Source organism: Pinus tabuliformis, chromosome 8, assembly GCF_031772625.1.
Source record: "Pinus tabuliformis cultivar Carrire ecotype Pingquan chromosome 8, CPIR1, whole genome shotgun sequence".
NCBI lineage: Eukaryota > Viridiplantae > Streptophyta > Pinopsida > Pinales > Pinaceae > Pinus > Pinus tabuliformis.
This window is the reverse complement of record NC_142294.1, coordinates 1,808,492,971-1,808,511,372: the sequence shown is the minus strand read 5'-3', so window position 1 is coordinate 1,808,511,372 and position 18,402 is coordinate 1,808,492,971. Positions and strand designations below refer to the sequence as shown.

General features: G+C 36.5%; 1 protein-coding gene across 1 annotated transcript; it reads right to left on the bottom strand.

The window, feature by feature from the left end:
- Nucleotides 1–6,462: 6,462 nt before the first annotated feature.
- LOC149243488 (putative disease resistance protein At1g61300) lies at nucleotides 6,463–11,373 on the bottom strand. The gene is made up of 2 exons (XM_089374532.1): nucleotides 7,392–11,373; nucleotides 6,463–7,303 (listed from the first exon to the last, which is right to left on the bottom strand). Exon 1 carries the CDS (start codon nucleotides 11,318–11,320, stop codon nucleotides 8,066–8,068), a length of 3,255 nt encoding a protein of 1,084 aa, XP_089230658.1. The 5' UTR covers nucleotides 11,321–11,373; the 3' UTR covers nucleotides 6,463–7,303; nucleotides 7,392–8,065.
- Between the last annotated feature and the right edge of the window lie 7,029 nt (nucleotides 11,374–18,402).

Here is an 18,402-nt window from a genome sequence, read left to right as displayed (position 1 = left end):
AACTGCTTTTAGCAACTTACCTTCCTGGAAATCTTGTGCCCATTTAGTGCAGTTATCCACTAACGCATTCCCCACACTCTCTATGCAACCACCGACAATGTCTGCTAAAGCACTCTGTAATTCATCGACCACTTCCATAAAATTCCCTGTTGAACTGCAATCAATGTTCTTGCATAATCTGTATAAGGCGTTCCCTGCCCCTGCCTTCTTCCAAACGAGAGAGTCTCCTCCATGTTCAATCACCGTAACTTTCCTTTTACTTTCTTCTGCAAGATTATCAATTGTAGCAGCTGCATCTTCCATGTGATTGTAGCAGCTGCATCTTCCATGTATACAACACTTGTAGTATCCAGAGCATTCTCTGCAGTTTGTTCATGTAATGTTTTGAATAAACTATCTGCCGCTTTACTCAGCAAGCTATCGGTTGCAAGATCTGAGTCCTCCACCAAATCCATCACTTCACATGCCTCAGAGTATGCTTTTAAAGCATTTCTCCCACAATCAGGTGACAACCGAACGATTATATTGACCAATGAAACCGCTGTTTGCTTCAATGACAGTTTGCTCGCGTATATGTAATGCTCTTCCACATCTAATACAGGGCCAGGATCTCTTTTCCACAAGAACTTCAAACCCGCTTTATTTTGTAATTTTGCAGGATCCAAACTCTGTATACCCACACATCCTGTCGATTTTCTATAGTTTCTCAGAAACCAGATTAGGGTATCGCATTCTCTACCATCCATGTTGTCGTCTTTCACAAGTTCCTTTGCTTTCTTGATGGAATTTCGGTTTGTTACAAACATGGTCCAAGGAGCCCCCCACAGAAGGTCCACGTTCTCCAAAATTGGCCTGTATTCTGAAAAATCCCCGTCCTCTGTTTCACCCGGCTTTGATAAAAACTTTGAGGATATTTTCTGCATACACCTATTATCCAACACAAACTCTGTGATAAACCAACAGAGTTTACTAGTATAAACCATAAAAAATTGCAGCCAATACACACATCACAACAAACCCCATAAAAAGGCCCATAAGAAATGTATTTATATTCCTTCCGAGCCAATCATTTTATTTACCTTTTCATCAACAATACTTTTCTGCTTCTCGAATGCTGCTTCCTGCAACTCAACGATGTACCTGGTCCAAAAGTCCTCCACCTGGAAATAGGTATACCATCTTTCATTTGGATTCCAGCTTTGCCATCTTCCATATTACACTACAGAGATAAGACATCTCCAGCCGATGATTGCCCACCCTACCATGATGAATACGACTTCCATGTTTGTTGTGATGAATTTTAACCGATATTTGACACCAGGAAACACGTCTATAATTGGGCCCTGAACAAGCCATCCGGCGATTGAACTTAAAATGCAAATTGTGACTGCAACTGCGGCTGACGCGTCTAACACTGATCTTGCAATTATGGTTTCAGGATAACATGCACGAGAGACAATCCAAGATTTGAGTACCAGATCTTCTACTACCTGCGAGGAGTTCTCTGTAGCGTTACCTTGATTTGCCAAAATAATGGGAAGTTTTTGAGCGATAATATCCCGGATGCTTTTATTGGCTATTGTTGTAGAGCTGAGGAGGAGAAGAAGCCATGCTAAGGATATTGATACTATCACACTCGATACTATAAACGAATATTTTGTAACCTCCTTGGCGTGTGGCCAAAAGTAGAAGTAATAGGTGATGACAGATAAACCAGATTCACGCAAACGAAGATGTACGACGAAGAACTCGGAGAAAATGTGGACAAACATAGTGAGACCTAGAGTAGTTAATTTGCCCCATGAATCTTCATAGCTGGGACGGGCCATTCCTGGCAACAAGTAGGCCACTATCACACATAACATTACCCTGCTGCTATGTATCATATACAAGTTATTTTTAAGTACCTCATCGTTCAATGGCTGTGGATTGTTCAAGATCTCTTTTAGTAAAGTGCTCTCTGCGTTCAGCAAGTTCATAACCTGGATGGTGAGAGCAGTGAGGACAAGCGCATGACCAGGAACCCAATGGACCCTTTTTTTTCTTGCTTTTAATGTATCCACTCCGAGGAGGCTAATGAATACTAGCACTCCAACGAAAAGCCCGAGTAACTCTGCAAATTGATCCAGAGTGAGAGGGGTCTCCTTAAGCTGGCCCTGAACTTTCATGATTCAAGCGAACACAACGGCTTGCGAGAGGAAGAACTTGAACATCCGCCGAGCTTAACTCGGTTGCATATTCGTTGGCCCTGTCAACGTGGATAGTGGGGCCCTCCTCCGTCTCCGTTAGACAGAGACGTGATGCTCAAGTCGAAAACCTCCCGCGGAATCTGTGCTCGAGAAACCCTGGCCTGTCTCTGCACTGTACTCTCGACAGCCTGTATCGAGAGGGGCTTGAGACTCAATTTAAAATTCCCTCCTACAGCTCACCCTTATCCCCAATTGCCCCATTATCTTCTCCCTGTCCTTCCACTCCTCGCCCTTCTCCCCTATTGCCCCTTTCTCCCACAGCTCGCCAATTTCGCACACAGAAATACCCAGCTCTAACAGAGTTGCCGTGAGAGCCAGAGCAAGCTATTTTGGGGCCAGAGGAAGCTATTCTGAATTATGAAAATCATGTCTGTGGCCTTTCTTCCTAATCACCCCCATTCCCCATAGCTCGCCCAGTTCGCACACCAAAATACCCAAGCTCACACCCGGTTTCCGCTAGAGATAGAGGAATCCATCCATGTTTCCGCTAGAGCCAGAGGAAGCTATAAAGGTTGTCGAAATTGCAGTCCGTTTCCTTTTGTTTAGGGCCACTGAATATACAATATTTTGATATCGATTGTCTATTAATTGTGGGTGAATTTTTCCTCATTCTTCTGAACATGAGCTTATATCTATTTTTCCTCATTATGTAACCTCTTTGATGATGATGATTTACAATGTTGTATAAATTATTGTTAGGGATTAGTTTTGCTTTGCTGACTCGGTTAGTGTATCTCTCAACCAATGTTGTATAAATTATCGTTTCAGGGATTAGTTTTGCTTTGCTGACTCTGTTGGTGTATCTCTCAACTCTGAAGCCATTCTGAAGCCACCTGATTAATGTGAATCTAAAATATGTTGGGATTCTCACCGTGGCAGTGGGTATAGCCACTGTTGTCTTTTTCGATGGGATACCATTTTACAGGCACAAGCTTCTTACAGGCAGCCCCATCACTCATATTGCTTGCATTGTAATCTGTTTTACAAGAAAGAGAAATATCAGCATGCCTTCCAATACGAAGTTGCTTTACAAGAACCACTATATAGAATCCGTTAAATCAGGCCAAACTACGCTATCACACAAATAATTTTCAGCAAGTTCCAGATTTTTAAATCATTTTATGAGTTAGGACTATTAGTCCAAAAATATCAAAGATAAAGCAGTATTAATAGATTCTCAGTCTTAAATAACTATCAACCCAAACCCATATGTGTATACACAATTGTATCTTGATATCTACTTTTGGTTGGCAATGCGTTGTTTTTTGGACAAAGCAGTAGCGATGGTGCAAGGCTCCTCAGAAAAGTATACTAATACACAGGGAAATACGAATTCAAATCCATAAAAAGTCTAAGCAATAACTCAAGTAGAATAAACACTTATAAACTCAAGTAGGATAAACGCTTATATTAAGAATGGTTTCCATCTGGTTCTCTTGCTTAATCTGTGAAATGGTTGCAGTAAAACAGAGTACATCTTTGTTGATAAAGCAAGGTAGCGCCATGGATAGAAATGTCGGATCACAATTCCAGGCCCAGGCTTTTCTTTTGGCCCTTTCCAGGCTTTGTGGGTTTGTTCTCATAATTATATATGACTGTTGCCTTGTACCTCTAGCCAAAAGAATAACAGGAAAGGATCAACTGTTCTCCAAAGGGTTGGGATACATGTAGCAAGACACAAAGCCTACTTGATAGTTCTAGAGTTAGAACGCCTATGTGGTTATTTGTTTAACTCCACAATTCGCTATCTTTGGAATAGTAGAGATATTTACTTTAAAGGATTTCAGGAATATTTCTATGATCAAGTCCCTGATGGCGTGACAAGTTTGGTTATTTCCTTCCATATGAGTATTCTGAGAGAGGCCCGTTTTCTGAGTAGTGTCAGACAGTTTCATAGTAGAAAAATAGGCAAGCTAAGCTATCAATGACTGTTAGGAAATCATTTAGATGAGTAAATTGCATTATTTTTATAGAATTTTTAGAGATATTTAGTGCCATCAATCTATGCTTTTATGTTTGTATTGAAAAATAAATGATTTAGGTTTGATATAACAAATTATACATAAGTTTATCTTTAGTGCATAAAGAACTACACCTTATATGAAACATAAATAAAGACTTTAATCCCTCTAAATATGCATGTTTCATTTTAGAAGTTGTTATGCATTTTTCATCCTAGAAACTTTTAGAGTCCATCCACTCATCCTCCATAGCTTATATCTTTATGGGAAGAAGAAAAGATGATACCTCCCAAGAACGAAATGAAGAGTTGTTCCAGCCTTGTACATTAAGTGCAGCTACTGGATCTTCAACAATGTTGCCAAATACAACATAATTATTACACTGACCATCATCGACAACGACTTCATGACTTCCCACAACCGCATTCAATCATCAAACTGGGTGTAAAAATGGTTCCATTATGACATAAATTAAATTGTGTAATTTGTAGAGATTCAAGACTAATTTCCAATTAGCATGAGGCCTTATTATGAATGTAAGATCAAGACTTTTCAAGTATAAATTTCTATGAGAAAACAGTGGCCACCATTCAGGATACAAATAGATCGACCATAAATCACTATTAGAACATTGCACACGAGTGTTGTGCATAAGAAAACTGTTAAGTATCTTAACAGCACGATTACAGATAGCATAGGCAGGTAAGAAATACATCAGCCGAATAAGTTATTCCCTTGATATCATGCAGACAACATATCCATATTCTGCCATTGCAGAGGCAAGTGTTCAATTTTTCTTTCTTTTCTAAAAATGCAGAGAATGTTACCTCATTTTTAAGAGCTGAGTCACATTTTTAAATGCCAACGCTGGGATCGATAACACTCAAGAGAGCCCTGTTGAAAGAAATAATCACAAATGTATCAATGACATTCCTTTCTTCTTCCTACAAAGATGAGCAACCCCAATCACACCTGTATGTGTGGTGTTCACTTTTTCTTAGACCAGAAGAAGCTGAAGCTCACAATATGTTCGGATATCCTCTTGGTGTCAAGTGGTTTGAACACCACAGAGCATCGACTATAAGCAGGGACCACATAATATTCAGAACTCCAGTATGAAGCAAAGGTAAATTTCTTCTAACGTTGGCATTCCACTGGGGGTTTTGTCCATTGTAATGATTTGCCCATTGTAATGATCACATAACACATGTGGACTCAGACAGACCCGAGAACTAAAGGCAACAGGGAATGATACCTATTATCCATGGTTGACTAGAGGGAAATGCAATTGGAAGGTGATCAATCTACAACAAAACTGATATGAGTCACCAGATCAAACAAAGCAGCTTAAATTTATATTTCCTTTGGGAAGGACTCAATAACAGAAATGAGCATAAGTGCAGAATGGAGAATTACATGGTTTGACGAATATGATAACCTTTTAAAAAATATTAGTCGCAAGGCATTGCAATGCACAAGCAAAGGTATGAAACAGTTCTCAATTTATCGTCTCCCATAAAATGCCTGCCAGACTTAAAATTAAAAAATCCAAATGCTCATGAGAAACATCAAAACTCAAAAACTATTATCATGCATCTATAACAGCATTAAAAATAGGCATTCGGTCACTAGTTCAGTTCTCAAGTGGAAATGATTATTGAGACAATTTGCCAAAAAATGTCAATCGAGGTTGTAGGCAATAAGGCACCTAACAACAAACAAAATCCACTAAGCCACAGATAGAACTGAACTCTCTTGCAGAAGGAATATTTACATGATTGAGGGAGAAGAATGCCATGAAGGCGCCTCCTCCAAGCTTTTCTCACCAAGATTCTCTCCCCATCTCAGATTGCTTATGGTTCTTCTTTTGAAAGAAAAGATATCCCACCACCAATGTCGCTACACTCTTTGATAACTCCCTTTTGAGTTACAAGATATGAGCAAAATTTCTGTATTTTTTCAATTACGAAAATGGCCGGAACCTGTGAAGCTCAAGGCCCAAATATAACTCCATGCTTATTGGGTTTTCATGTTCTTGACATGGCTTGGAACCTCCGCCCTGGCCACTTACAAGAATGTTTATTTGCTACAGATTTGAGTAATAGACGAAACTGACCCACCAATGCCAAAGACAATGCCGAATACGATGAGCAAGGCATCAGCAAGGATCCATATCAGAGATAATTCATGCCAACAAGCATGCAAATGAAACAGAGCAGGAAATAGAAACCCTAAAATACAACCAATACTGCTCCCAATCAGAGATAAAAAATCTGCAAATGAAGGGACCAGAATTGACACTATTGTTATCGAGAAAATCGCAAGAGATCTGATCATGAAGGAAAACTCCCCTCTGCTAAACCTCCCTTCTAGGACTTCATAAACAGGATTCATCATCAGTGGAAATGTGAAGAAAAGGTTCAGACATAGGGCAATCTGAACAAAATCTGTGATCCAGCTTTTCCCCAAGTTCAGAGTCACCATATCTCTGGTTGCACTTCCAAAAGCAATATACTCGAATGCTCCGAAACCCCCATAAATGAGAGCAATGAAGAGAAATGCAACGGCCAAAACTCCACCAAATCTATGTTTTTTCTCCATAGCTAATTCCAGGGGCAAAATCATGCTTACCCCTTCAAATGCATAGATTGCTACACCCACTCCATAAGGAATAGCAGAGAAACCAGTGAGAGCCTGAACATCTGGACCCACAGTACTCAATATGGACAACACATCTTGCACCACAACAGTTAGCATTGCAGAAATGTCAACGATATCTGCAAAAATAATAAAAGGGGCCAGATGGGTAAGGGTTCGAATCCCACTGATGATGAGCTCCAGTGGAAAAATAGCCCATATGAAGCCTACCTTCCTGGTAACATCCAACGAGGTAGACAAATAGACTCCATGACGATTCAACGAGGATTCTTGGGACTTCACCTACAACAGATGAGAAAATAACTAAGAGAAAAGGGCATTCCCCTGAAATTTCCTTTCCTTTAATTTGAGTAACATTTAGGAACTTTTCGAGAGTAGTTTAGCAATGCTAACTCTCGTGTGCCGGGGGCACTAGAAGCCCAGTAATCTTCAGATCTGCAACATCCACAAATATGCCTCAATTTCAACACAAACACGGGCAAAACGGGCACTACCTGCAATGGTGAAATCTCATAGAACTTACGCGTGAGAACCGGAGGAGGCGATGGCGCAGAAGAATTGGAGACCACGACTGTTGAGTCCTTCATCTCGACATCTTGAGTAGCCATCCTGGGCTGGCTCGTTAAACCTAAAATGGACCATTTTCGACTGTAGAGTATCATGGATGGCTTGCTCGTTAACCCTGAAATGGACCATTTTCGACTGTAGAGTATCGTCCATGAATTCAAGAAACGGTGTTAACCCCTCACGCACCCTTACGTGAACGATTCTTTCCTTCGCAGCGAGGGAAACAGAGCATCACAAGGACCAGAGCTTCACCGCATGCACCCTTACCTGAACGATTCTTTCCTTCGCGGTGAGGGAAACAGAGCATCACAAGGACCAAAGCTTCACCTACAAAACTATTTGTACTGTTTTGATCAACGGTTCAGATTTTTGTAATCGTTTAACATCGAACCGTGTCCAAGGATGACAGGTAGGCAAAAGGGGATGGATTCCAGAGAGAAATGTCTTACGGTGTAAATATAACATAACCTTCTTACAGGAATAACAAAATAAAACAAATTTATAATTCAGAAATTATTAATATAATTATTCCTTTAAATATATTCCTTCAATATTCATATCACTTCAAAAATATTACATTTACATTTCAGATCCTTCTTCATGTTCGACTTCACCATCTTCAAATTCACTTCACCGTCTTCGAGATTCTTTAAAAAGTTGAGAGAGTTTGGATTTTACGTCATCATTCTCCCAACTTATTCCATCCCACCAATCTAACTCTCCTACAATTTCCTTCAACTTAGGTAGCTTCTCCATTTCTTTTGGCATTCTCCGTAACAGTGGACAGCGTCTGATCTCTATAACTTCCAGATTAGGCATTGTTTCTTCATTCCATACACTCGATGGTCTTGCAATACTCTCTGCCTTCTCTAAACCTGCAAGAGTCAATTTCTTTAACATTGGAAGACTGTTGATCTCAACTTCCAACTGAGGGCACTTGGAAATCTCTATGTTCTCTAAATGAGCAAGCTCCTCCATTCTCAATGTCTTCAACCTGCGGCATTCTCTTATGTGTAAGGAGTGCAGTTGCGGCATTGTTTTTGCATTACACACTATACTGTCTAAGCTCTGTAGGGACCATAGATTTACTGTCTGCAACTTTGGAAAACCGCCACCGGTCTCCATGAACAGCTCCTTCAACTCAGCACAACCTGATACAATTAATTGCCTTAAATTGGTTAGATCCTCCATTCTCAATGTCTTCAACACGCGGCATTCTTTTATCTGCAAGGTGTGCAGTTGCGGCATTGTTTTTGCATTGCACACTATACTCTCTAACCTGTATAGGTCGAATAGATATAATTCCTCCCACCTTGGAAAATCGTCATGTGCAGCCTCGCTCCCAGTCTCCAAGACTGGAAGCTCCTCTAAGTTCATGCAGCTGCTCAAGATCAAAAACTTCAAATTTTGAAATTGACAAATACAATTTGGCAGACTTACCCCTTGATAACAGACTAACACAAGCCTCTGCAACTCCTCCATGCTCTGCATGTTCTGTGGAAGGATTTCAAGCGCCGCATCATCTCTATTTTCATCTTCGCCCCACTCGAACCATAAATCTAATTTTCTCATCTTTGACCATGTACTCATTGAACCCTCTTTAATTTCTGGCTCTACTTTGGCATGCAATTCGATCAGATTTGAGAGATTTGTGAGATCCTCCAATCTCACTGGAGTTGAGTCTTGAGGCAAGACCAGGTTGTTCAATGAAGTGAGTTGAGAGATTTGATGTGGAATCACCTTGATGCCTCCTCTGTAAGAAATCCAAAATCTGAGAAGCTTTAGATTTTTAAGTTCTCCTATCCTGTCGGGTAAAGAATGGAGACTTTTACATCCTTCAAGATTCAAAAATTGAAGATGTGAAAGACTGCATATGCTATCAGGCAAGTCCTTCAATTCGCCACATCCTCTCAAATTAAGAAACTCAAGCTGTCCAAGTTTCTCCACTGCTGTTGGTAATTTTTCTATTGAGGTATACGACAGATCCAGAACCCGGAGAGACCTGAAGTTTACCAAAAACTGCTCTGGAATTTCCTTCAACCGTATGTTTTGGGCCAACACTAAACTGACAAGTGTTGGACACTTCAATTCTGTTGGCAAATCACTAATTTCGCTCCCGAGAACGGAGATTCTTTTGCGAGCCCTGGTTTCTTCTTCGCTTGGAAATTGTTGTAGATGTTGACTTGCTTCAAATAACCAGTTTTCCTCTGCTTGGCCTACATATATTGCCATATCGCGCAGTACATCATGAATTTTTATATACTGCTTATACTGCTTCTGCCAACCAACATACTCAATCAAGCACCTATCTACCAGTGCTTCTATGTATTCCCGCCCAACATCCATGAAGTAAGTAGTCCCTTTTTGAGGAACCAGTCGTTCTGCGGTCCACATCTCCACCAGCGTTTCCACATCAATTTTTGCATCTTCAGGAAAGGCAGCACAATACAGAAAACATATTTTCATGTTATTATTGGGCAAGTCATTGTAGCTCCATCTCAGCCGCTGATAGAGCTCAGCATCGATGGTCCTGTGAGTGGAGGGGAAGGATGGATCTACATTTTTCATCCAAACTAGAGCGCGACTCCAGTCATCAGCAGTCTTTTTCCGAGCCATAGCTGCAGCAACTGTATTTATTGCTAATGGCAGCCCTTTACACTCCAAAGCAACCTGCGTAGCAATAAGCTCTAGATTATTGTCTGGAGCAGCCCCACTTCTAAACGCTCTTCTCCGGAACAGCTCCCACCCTTCCTCTATGGAAAGGGGTCGTAACATCATGCTGTACTCTTTTTCTGCCATTATTTCAACTACATCTCTGTAGCGACCGGACACTAAGACTTTGCTGCCTTTATCACGCCCAAATTTGACCCCAACTTTATCCAAATCAATTGGACTCCAAATATCGTCCAAGACCAGAAGAAACCTCTTATTTTCAAGAGATGCATACAATTTCATCATTTTCGTGTCACTACTAGAACTTGGCTCAAATTTTAAATTCAGAGACTCGGCAATGGTATCCTGGAGACTTTGAATCTGATAGTTTTGAGAAATGGTATACCAAATGACGAGATCGAAGCTAGTACTTACCTTCTTGGCGCAGTTATTGTAGATGAGTTGGAGTAATGCCGTTTTCCCAACTCCCGCCATCCCCCAAACACCGATCACCGGATGAGGATCGTTAAGCCATGAGAGCAGTTGCTGCTGAGCGGCTTGAATGCCAGACCCCACGAAGCCGGAATCTGGTAGGGGTTGAAGAAGCACCTCTGCTTCAGGCTGTGAGGACACCACAATCTGTGCGGTATGGGCAGCTCTTGAGAGAGCGGAATCAAGCTGTCGGAAGAGCTCACTGAATCCGGTCTTCCATTCTCTGATATCTGCGGGGATATTGGGGCTGAAAAAGAGGCAGCAACCGCGACACCGTTCTCGCTGTCCTTTGGCGCGTTCGATGAGGGCTTTGACTTCTTCAAGGGAATTGTTGATCCTTACCAAAGAACCTTCCACTAACTCCGGCAGCCTCTTTTGTTGATCTTCGAATTGGGTTTGAATATCGCGTAACGACTGCTCCATACGGTCGAGTTCATTGTTGAGATGTTGAAGGTTCTTCCCCAACTCCTTCACATCCTTCAATTGTTGGTAGAGGAGACCGATAATGGCGTTGGTGGCGTTTGTGGCCACTCCGGACGCTTCTCCAATTGCAAACTCCGTGGCCATTTTAGCAAAATGCAGAGAGAAAATGGAAGTTATATGAAGATTGAAACCAAAACAGGGGACGATAGAGGGCCTGTAACGAGGAGAGGTGCAGTGGGTTAGATGAGTGCGATACACAATACGGATGAATGATTGACTATATGTAGAAACGTGAGCGTATATCAACCCTGTTTGCATTTGAAGTATTCCTGCTTGTTTGCCTTTGAAGTATTTCTGAATAGTCTGGGCAATATTTGACCACAGATCAAATTCCCTACTAACAATCCCCATCTAACAGATCAAATTCTCCACCCAACAATCCCCATCTAACCGATCAAATTCTCCACCTAACAATCCCCATCTAATAATTAGACCATATGTTATTCCCACTTTTGAAATTTCCCGCATAACAATATCCCACCTAACAATCCCCTTCTAACAATAACAATAAGACAACACATTAAATTTACTACATAATTAGACTACATATCTGCCATTCCCAACCATTCCCACTTTAAAAATAAATAAATCTATCCCCACTTAACAATTAAACCAAAATTAACTATATACCATCCCCACTTTAAAAAAAAAAATCCATATGTTTTATTATTCCTTGAATCCATAACCATAGTGATATAATTTTTGTATTCCCATGACCTTTCATCGCCAAGTTATTTGTATGGTTAAAAAGTTGGAACATTAATAAAATAACATTCCACTCAATTTTAACAACGGAAAATTAAAGTTATTCAATTATATGAGAATATAATGATGAACCTAATTCATAATCAATTCATAAAGTAGCACACACGTTATATATAATATCCACAATCATCGCAATTCATCGAGGCATATCCACACACGTCCACATTAATTCGTATGGGAACCACTTGTTATTGTTTACGCAATATAAAAAGACAATATTAAATTATTAAGTGGTTACACATGATTTTCACTTCTTATTGAATTTACTCTTAATTTAAGTTTTAATAAAATCTATCTATTTATCAAATTTAATTGGTTAATTTCTTATTATTTTATTTTTAATTTAAGTTTTAATAAAATCTATTTATTTATCAAATTTTATTGATTTGTTTCCTAGTTGGACAAGTATTTGTTAAATTTTAATAAAATTTATTTATTTATTGAATTTAATTGATTTGTTTCATACTACTATTTTTTTTAGGTTTGGAGTATGCCTTAAAATTATTTTTGTTTGGTTAAGAGTTAGTATTTTTCATGTAGCGAAACAGGTTAATGACTCAATGCAATATCATAGTAGGGTTTCATGTTCTGGGGTGATGGTTTTGACACTTAGGGATATATTATAGGAGTTAACGACTCAATGCAATATCATATTAGGCTTTCATGTTCTGGGGTGATGGTTTTGACACTTGGGGATATATTATAGGAGCTACTTTTTTGCTGCCACATTGCTGAGGGATTTTTGCAGAAGAAGAATTAGAATTAGTGGAATTGGTTTCTCAAAAATTGTGACTGCAACATCCTTTGTTGAAGGCTTTCTGCCTAAGTTATGCCTACTGCATGGATAATAATAAATTGATTAAACATAAGAAAATTTATCAATTTGATTTTAATAAATATTGTATGGACAATAATTAATTGATTAAACATAAGAAAATTTATCAATTTGATTTTAATAAATATTGTATTTTTTTATATGAATAAGTGTAACTCAAAAATGTGATTTGACATTGTTGGAAATGTATATATTAATTGAAGAGTTAATCAACACAATTATTTGAGTCATAATCATACATATTAAAATAACACACACACAGATATCCACTTGTTCAGAAAAAGAAATGAGTGCCCTAATAATTAGTTGTAAATAGTTGTAATGGATGCAATGGTATCTATGGTTATAAATCTCTAAAATGCGATTGCACTAAGTTTTGTATTAGTCTGCATAAATGTTTTTTATATATATAGAAATTTTTACTCTGACTTAGGTTTGCAATATGTATTTTAAAAATAATAAAAAATAAGGAAATCATGAAACATTATTTACTAATTTGAATTGAGCAATCTAAATTTAAATGTGGATATGAAATTATTTTTAAGATAATTATATTAAAAAAAAATTAGTTTAGTTTAGTTTAGGTTGTTGTTGTCTTATTTATTTATTTATTATATTTTGATTTATTTTTATTGAAAAAATCTATATAAAAAAATTATAAAATGATTAAGTATAAAATTATGGTATATTTAAAATCAAAACATTAAACAAATTATCATTGTTTAGAATTTCAAAATTGAAAAAACAAAGTTAAAATATTTCAATAAAGTTATAAAGATATTTTATAATTATTTTCTTGGTAAAATAAAACAAAATTTGGATCTATAATTAAGGAAAATTAGAGTTTGGAATATATTTGAACACATGAATTATTTGGTACAAGATCTATATAGGCTACTCTAAAGGCTATTTCCAACCACAAGAAATATATCAACCACTCATCATCTTTTGTATAGATTTCTTGGATATGATCAAAGGGTATTTCCAAAAAATCTTTTGGATAGATTTCTTAGATCTCATGAGAGGGAATTTCCAACAAATCTTTTGGATAAATTTGTTGGATCTGATGAGAGGGAAAATCCAACAAATCTTTTGGATAAATTTCTTGGATCTGATGAGAGGGAATTTCTAGCAAATCTTTTGGATAGATTAGTTTACCAAAAGAAGAATCTATATTTGAGAAATACTCTTCAAAGATATTCTTTGCTTGATTTGAAATTATTCCTTTTGCTAATAGATAAATTCGTTTCAAAATAGGTTCAACTTTTACTCTTTTCGATGATTTAGTGATCAGAACAAGCAAATGAACAATATCTTTAGGTAAGGGCTCCTAGGGTAGTTGAAACCTTTCATGTTCCAATTCCTACCAATGATCAAAGATATGATACCCATTACCCAAATGGATCATTCAGGAATCCCTATTTACCGCTTTCATAGATATCTCTATAAAATTCAAACAATTCGAAATGATCGAATAGTTCAGCATGTGGGGGGACTCAAATTGGTCTATTGTTCCAAGAAATGCCCCATTAAGGAATGGATCATACATTTCAGTAAAATAATCCCCCTTAGAATTGGAGAATTTCACCTCCAAGAAAATAAAACAAGATTTGAATTTATAATTAAACTAGAGTTTGGAGTATATCTGAATATTTATAAAAATTACTTTTTAGAATAAACAAATTTTATAAATTTCTTAAAGACAAATGTTAAGAGGCTTTTTTTTTTCTTTTTTAAAGATAATTACACCTCTCTGGGAAGAACTCCCCTAGCTGACACTTTGTACTCATGTGCACCGTTAGATCTAATGTTAGATGATTGAAAGTTTTTCCACTATTAGATCCCAGTGCTTTAACTCTCAATTGAATATTAATTTGTGCAACCGTTCACCTTGTGAATCTTTATTATAATCCATGAACATATTGCAGATAATTTGCTGACCTTTCACTCATTTTGTTCTCCTTAGCCACGGTGTTCTTGTGATTTTTCCGTCTTAAATGTTACTCAAGCATTTGTTCAGTTTATTACCATGAATTCCTTTGGAAATGGCGAGGAATTTGGGACCCCATTTTTTCTTTAGTATGTAGGATGTACTGTGTTAAATTATTTATGGCTCTACGACACATATACTTTTCATGTCCATATTTTTGTGAAGTTTTTTATATAACTAGTGTATTTTTCACATTTCCATTTCTTGAAGATGACACTGATATCTTTCATTTGATTTCGACAGATGTAGCCTGTAACAATGGATTGCAGGGAATTAATAGGTACAGACGAGGAGATTGATAGGTTCCTGAAAATAATAGTTGTTTTGAGCCAGCAAACAAACAATTTCATGAATTCCTGCTCCAGTTTTTCATATGCTTCATCTCGGATATGAGGTGCAGATTATTTTCCAATGATGTAATCAATATGCATTTATGATATTATCAAGGTTTCTTTTATGACATGGTGAATCGTATTATTGATATTGTGTATCTCTCTCTCAAGGAACTGAATCAAGAGCTTATAAAGTAAGACAATGTGCCTCTTTATTGTAACAGGTATCAAAGCCAATGCTGAGCCTTGTGGTGAAAGGTGAATTATTTCGTTTTCATACCTACATATACTGAGCACTATTATTTTCTATTGTTTGGCATAAGAGATGTACTTGTTGTTGGTCCTAGATATTTTTAAATTAATTTGTTCTTTTGTAGGATATTTGCTTCATAGAAACTAAATGTCATGAAAGCAATACTGCTCTGGCAACAAAGTCAAAGTCCTTTTTTAATATGCACTCAAGACTAATTTGCACTTATTTGGGAAGAGAGCATATTCTTCATGTTTTGCTAAAGGAGCAATTATTTAGATTGACATTGCAATTATTATCATATGGGAAGGCTAGGTATGTCATAAGGAACACTTAAAAGCTTGAAAATCCAAATTTGGGATCGCAACAAAGCTTGGCAGTGGGTTTTATTAAGGCCAGTCAAAATTGGTCAAAAAAATGAAAACACCATTTTTGTGGATCGGTTGAGTTGAAGTTAAATAAATTTAAAAAAAAAATTGATTATGGAAATACAAGACATGGGTTTGTGTGTAATGTTGTTGAATTTAACAAAGAAATCTTGGCGGTTGGCTCTTGTATGGATTGAAAAAAAAAACAGACCTGCATGGAGTTGTATGAATTCAGGATATCTATGTGACATATATTGATATAATTGGAGGCAATTATCCTAATTTTCCTTCAAATCTGCGACACTGAAATGTTAATTTCCCTTTGATAAATTTTCTTGTCTTCTTGAAAGGTCATATTTGTTTTGTTTGCATTAAAGTTGTCCACAAATGAACCTAAAAGATGTTCTTTTTTTGGTTTTATGAACTACAAAGTCTCATTTTGTATTTGGCGTTATGATTTTCCATGACCTTTTGCAGCTTGACATCCTTCAATTGTTGGGAAGCATATGATCCCCAATAATGAATAGAAATGGATAGCATCTCTTGGCATGACCTTGCTTTTCTTTAAGGAGCAGTGTAAATAAGCATGATTAAGGTTTATCTGCAATTTTCTTCATAGTGGAATGTTAAATGTTACTAAATCTGTTGCATTCTATATGTGGATGTTGTGGAGAATAACGTGTGATAATCATTTTATAATAAAACTTAGTGATTGCATCTAATTTCTTCATAGTCGTTTGCTAGGTGTTTAAAGGAAGTAAAAAAAAAACCTAGAAAGCATATATTCAATACATTAAATCTGCCATGACATTTCTCCCCCAGTTTGTCTTTTTTCCCTTTTTAGGTGGGCTCGTTTATTTCCTCGAAAATGATTGAAAATATAATCACCCTGTAGCATTTTTAATGGGTAATTTTTTGGTTGAAAGTATGAAACTAGCAATTGCACCAGAAATATTCCATCTTTAAATTGATTTCCACATTGATATAAAATGTTTCTTTGGTTCAACAGTTTGGTTCTTTTTGCTATCTCTCTTTCCACAACGGTGTGGGGGGCACTCCTTGGCGTTGTTTGTCCTCTGTGTCTGTTTATATATTTATGTTATTGTTTGTATGTGAGAATGTATATATTTCTATGTATAGTTGTTTGTGTGTGTTAGCGGGAGAGAGATAAGCAGAGGCATAAGAATGAAGGAAAGTAATTTTTATATGTATGCTTGATGAGCAAAGGGGTGAAAAAGGATGGAAATGAATTTTTTATTTGGTTTGATCCCAGACATTTATGTTCTCAGGTTTTAACTATCTAAATCACGAATGTTTATTATAACCATCTACCTTTGTAAGTAAGCACCCATCAAAATCTACAATTAACTTAACCATCTACCTGAAGCTTGTAAGTAAGGACCCGTCAAAATCTACAATTAACTTTTTAGATATAACTATTTGTTTATAATAAATAATTTTGCCAGACTAAGAGGAGTTGTTACTGTGTGCGTATTTCATATGGTAAAAGAGAAAGAAATGATCTTGCTCAGTTAAACACTTCATCATGTCACAGATGAACATGTAGGTTTCTCTTTCTTTTTCCAACATAATGAACTCAGGATAAGATAGAATGTAAATGTATTTTTCTTTTGCTAAAATAATTAATTAGGTTATATGAGATAAAAATAAATACATAATCCAAAATTGTTAGAGTAGATTATATTGATTGTTTACAATAGCTTTGGTAATTTTCCTCCCTCGTCAACCAAAAATACATATTACAAACGGAAAAATACATTTCGTGTGGCCATCCTCTTAGAAAATATTGAATGGAAATCCATTACCATTTCTATACATAAACAGAATACAATTGTTAGTTGTTGCATCTAATTATAAAATGGTGTTTCTAATGTTACATTTAGACAGCCCCACATGAAATCTCAGTTAATTTGAAAGGAAGGACCAGTTGATTCGATCCACTTCCTGTATTTTAGATCAAAAATAAGATCCATATGAACTCATGACACCTTCAATGTTTATAATTATTGAAAAAATCATCTTACATCAACATTTATAGGACAATATTAGTGATTATCAGGAGTAAACACACCATAAGGAAGTGAAATATTGAATTATCAGCAACAACAAAAGTTTAATGTAATTGCTTGTCTCATTTCTAACTTTTAAATAGTTTGTAGACTACGTAGGATAACTTATTGGTTGATAATTGTTTTCACGAAAGCGAGGAAGTCTTGTCCACAAATCATGATGTGACATATTTTCAAAATTCAATTTTTTTATATTGTAATTTTGTTATTTATTAATAAAATTAAGAAACAATTTTTTAGATAAAACAAAATATAATATGCATATCACATTAAAACATATAACATATAAATAGTACTTAAAAATTAACATCCATTTTACCATATAAATTAAAATAATGATTCTATAACCATATTTAAATTTAATTAACAAGCGGATAAAAAATTAATATTTACAATATAATAAGATTTTAATCATGAATATTTGCCATGAATATTATTAACTTCTAAATAGGATTTTTTATCATGGGCCAATACCCAGAACATAAAGATAGAGAGGAGGGGAAAATGATGTGTTATCACAATAAACTTTGTTTTTTAAATTCTTAGAAAATGTTTACAAACTCGCTGTCAGCGTCTTAATTGTAATAAAGAGGGAAAATTACTGATAGAGGGGATATCAACGTTTTAGTATTCCGATATGGTTTTTCAAAGGAATTCGCTAACAACATGTGTATCACATTTTTCATTTTGGCTGACAGGTCAATTTTCAG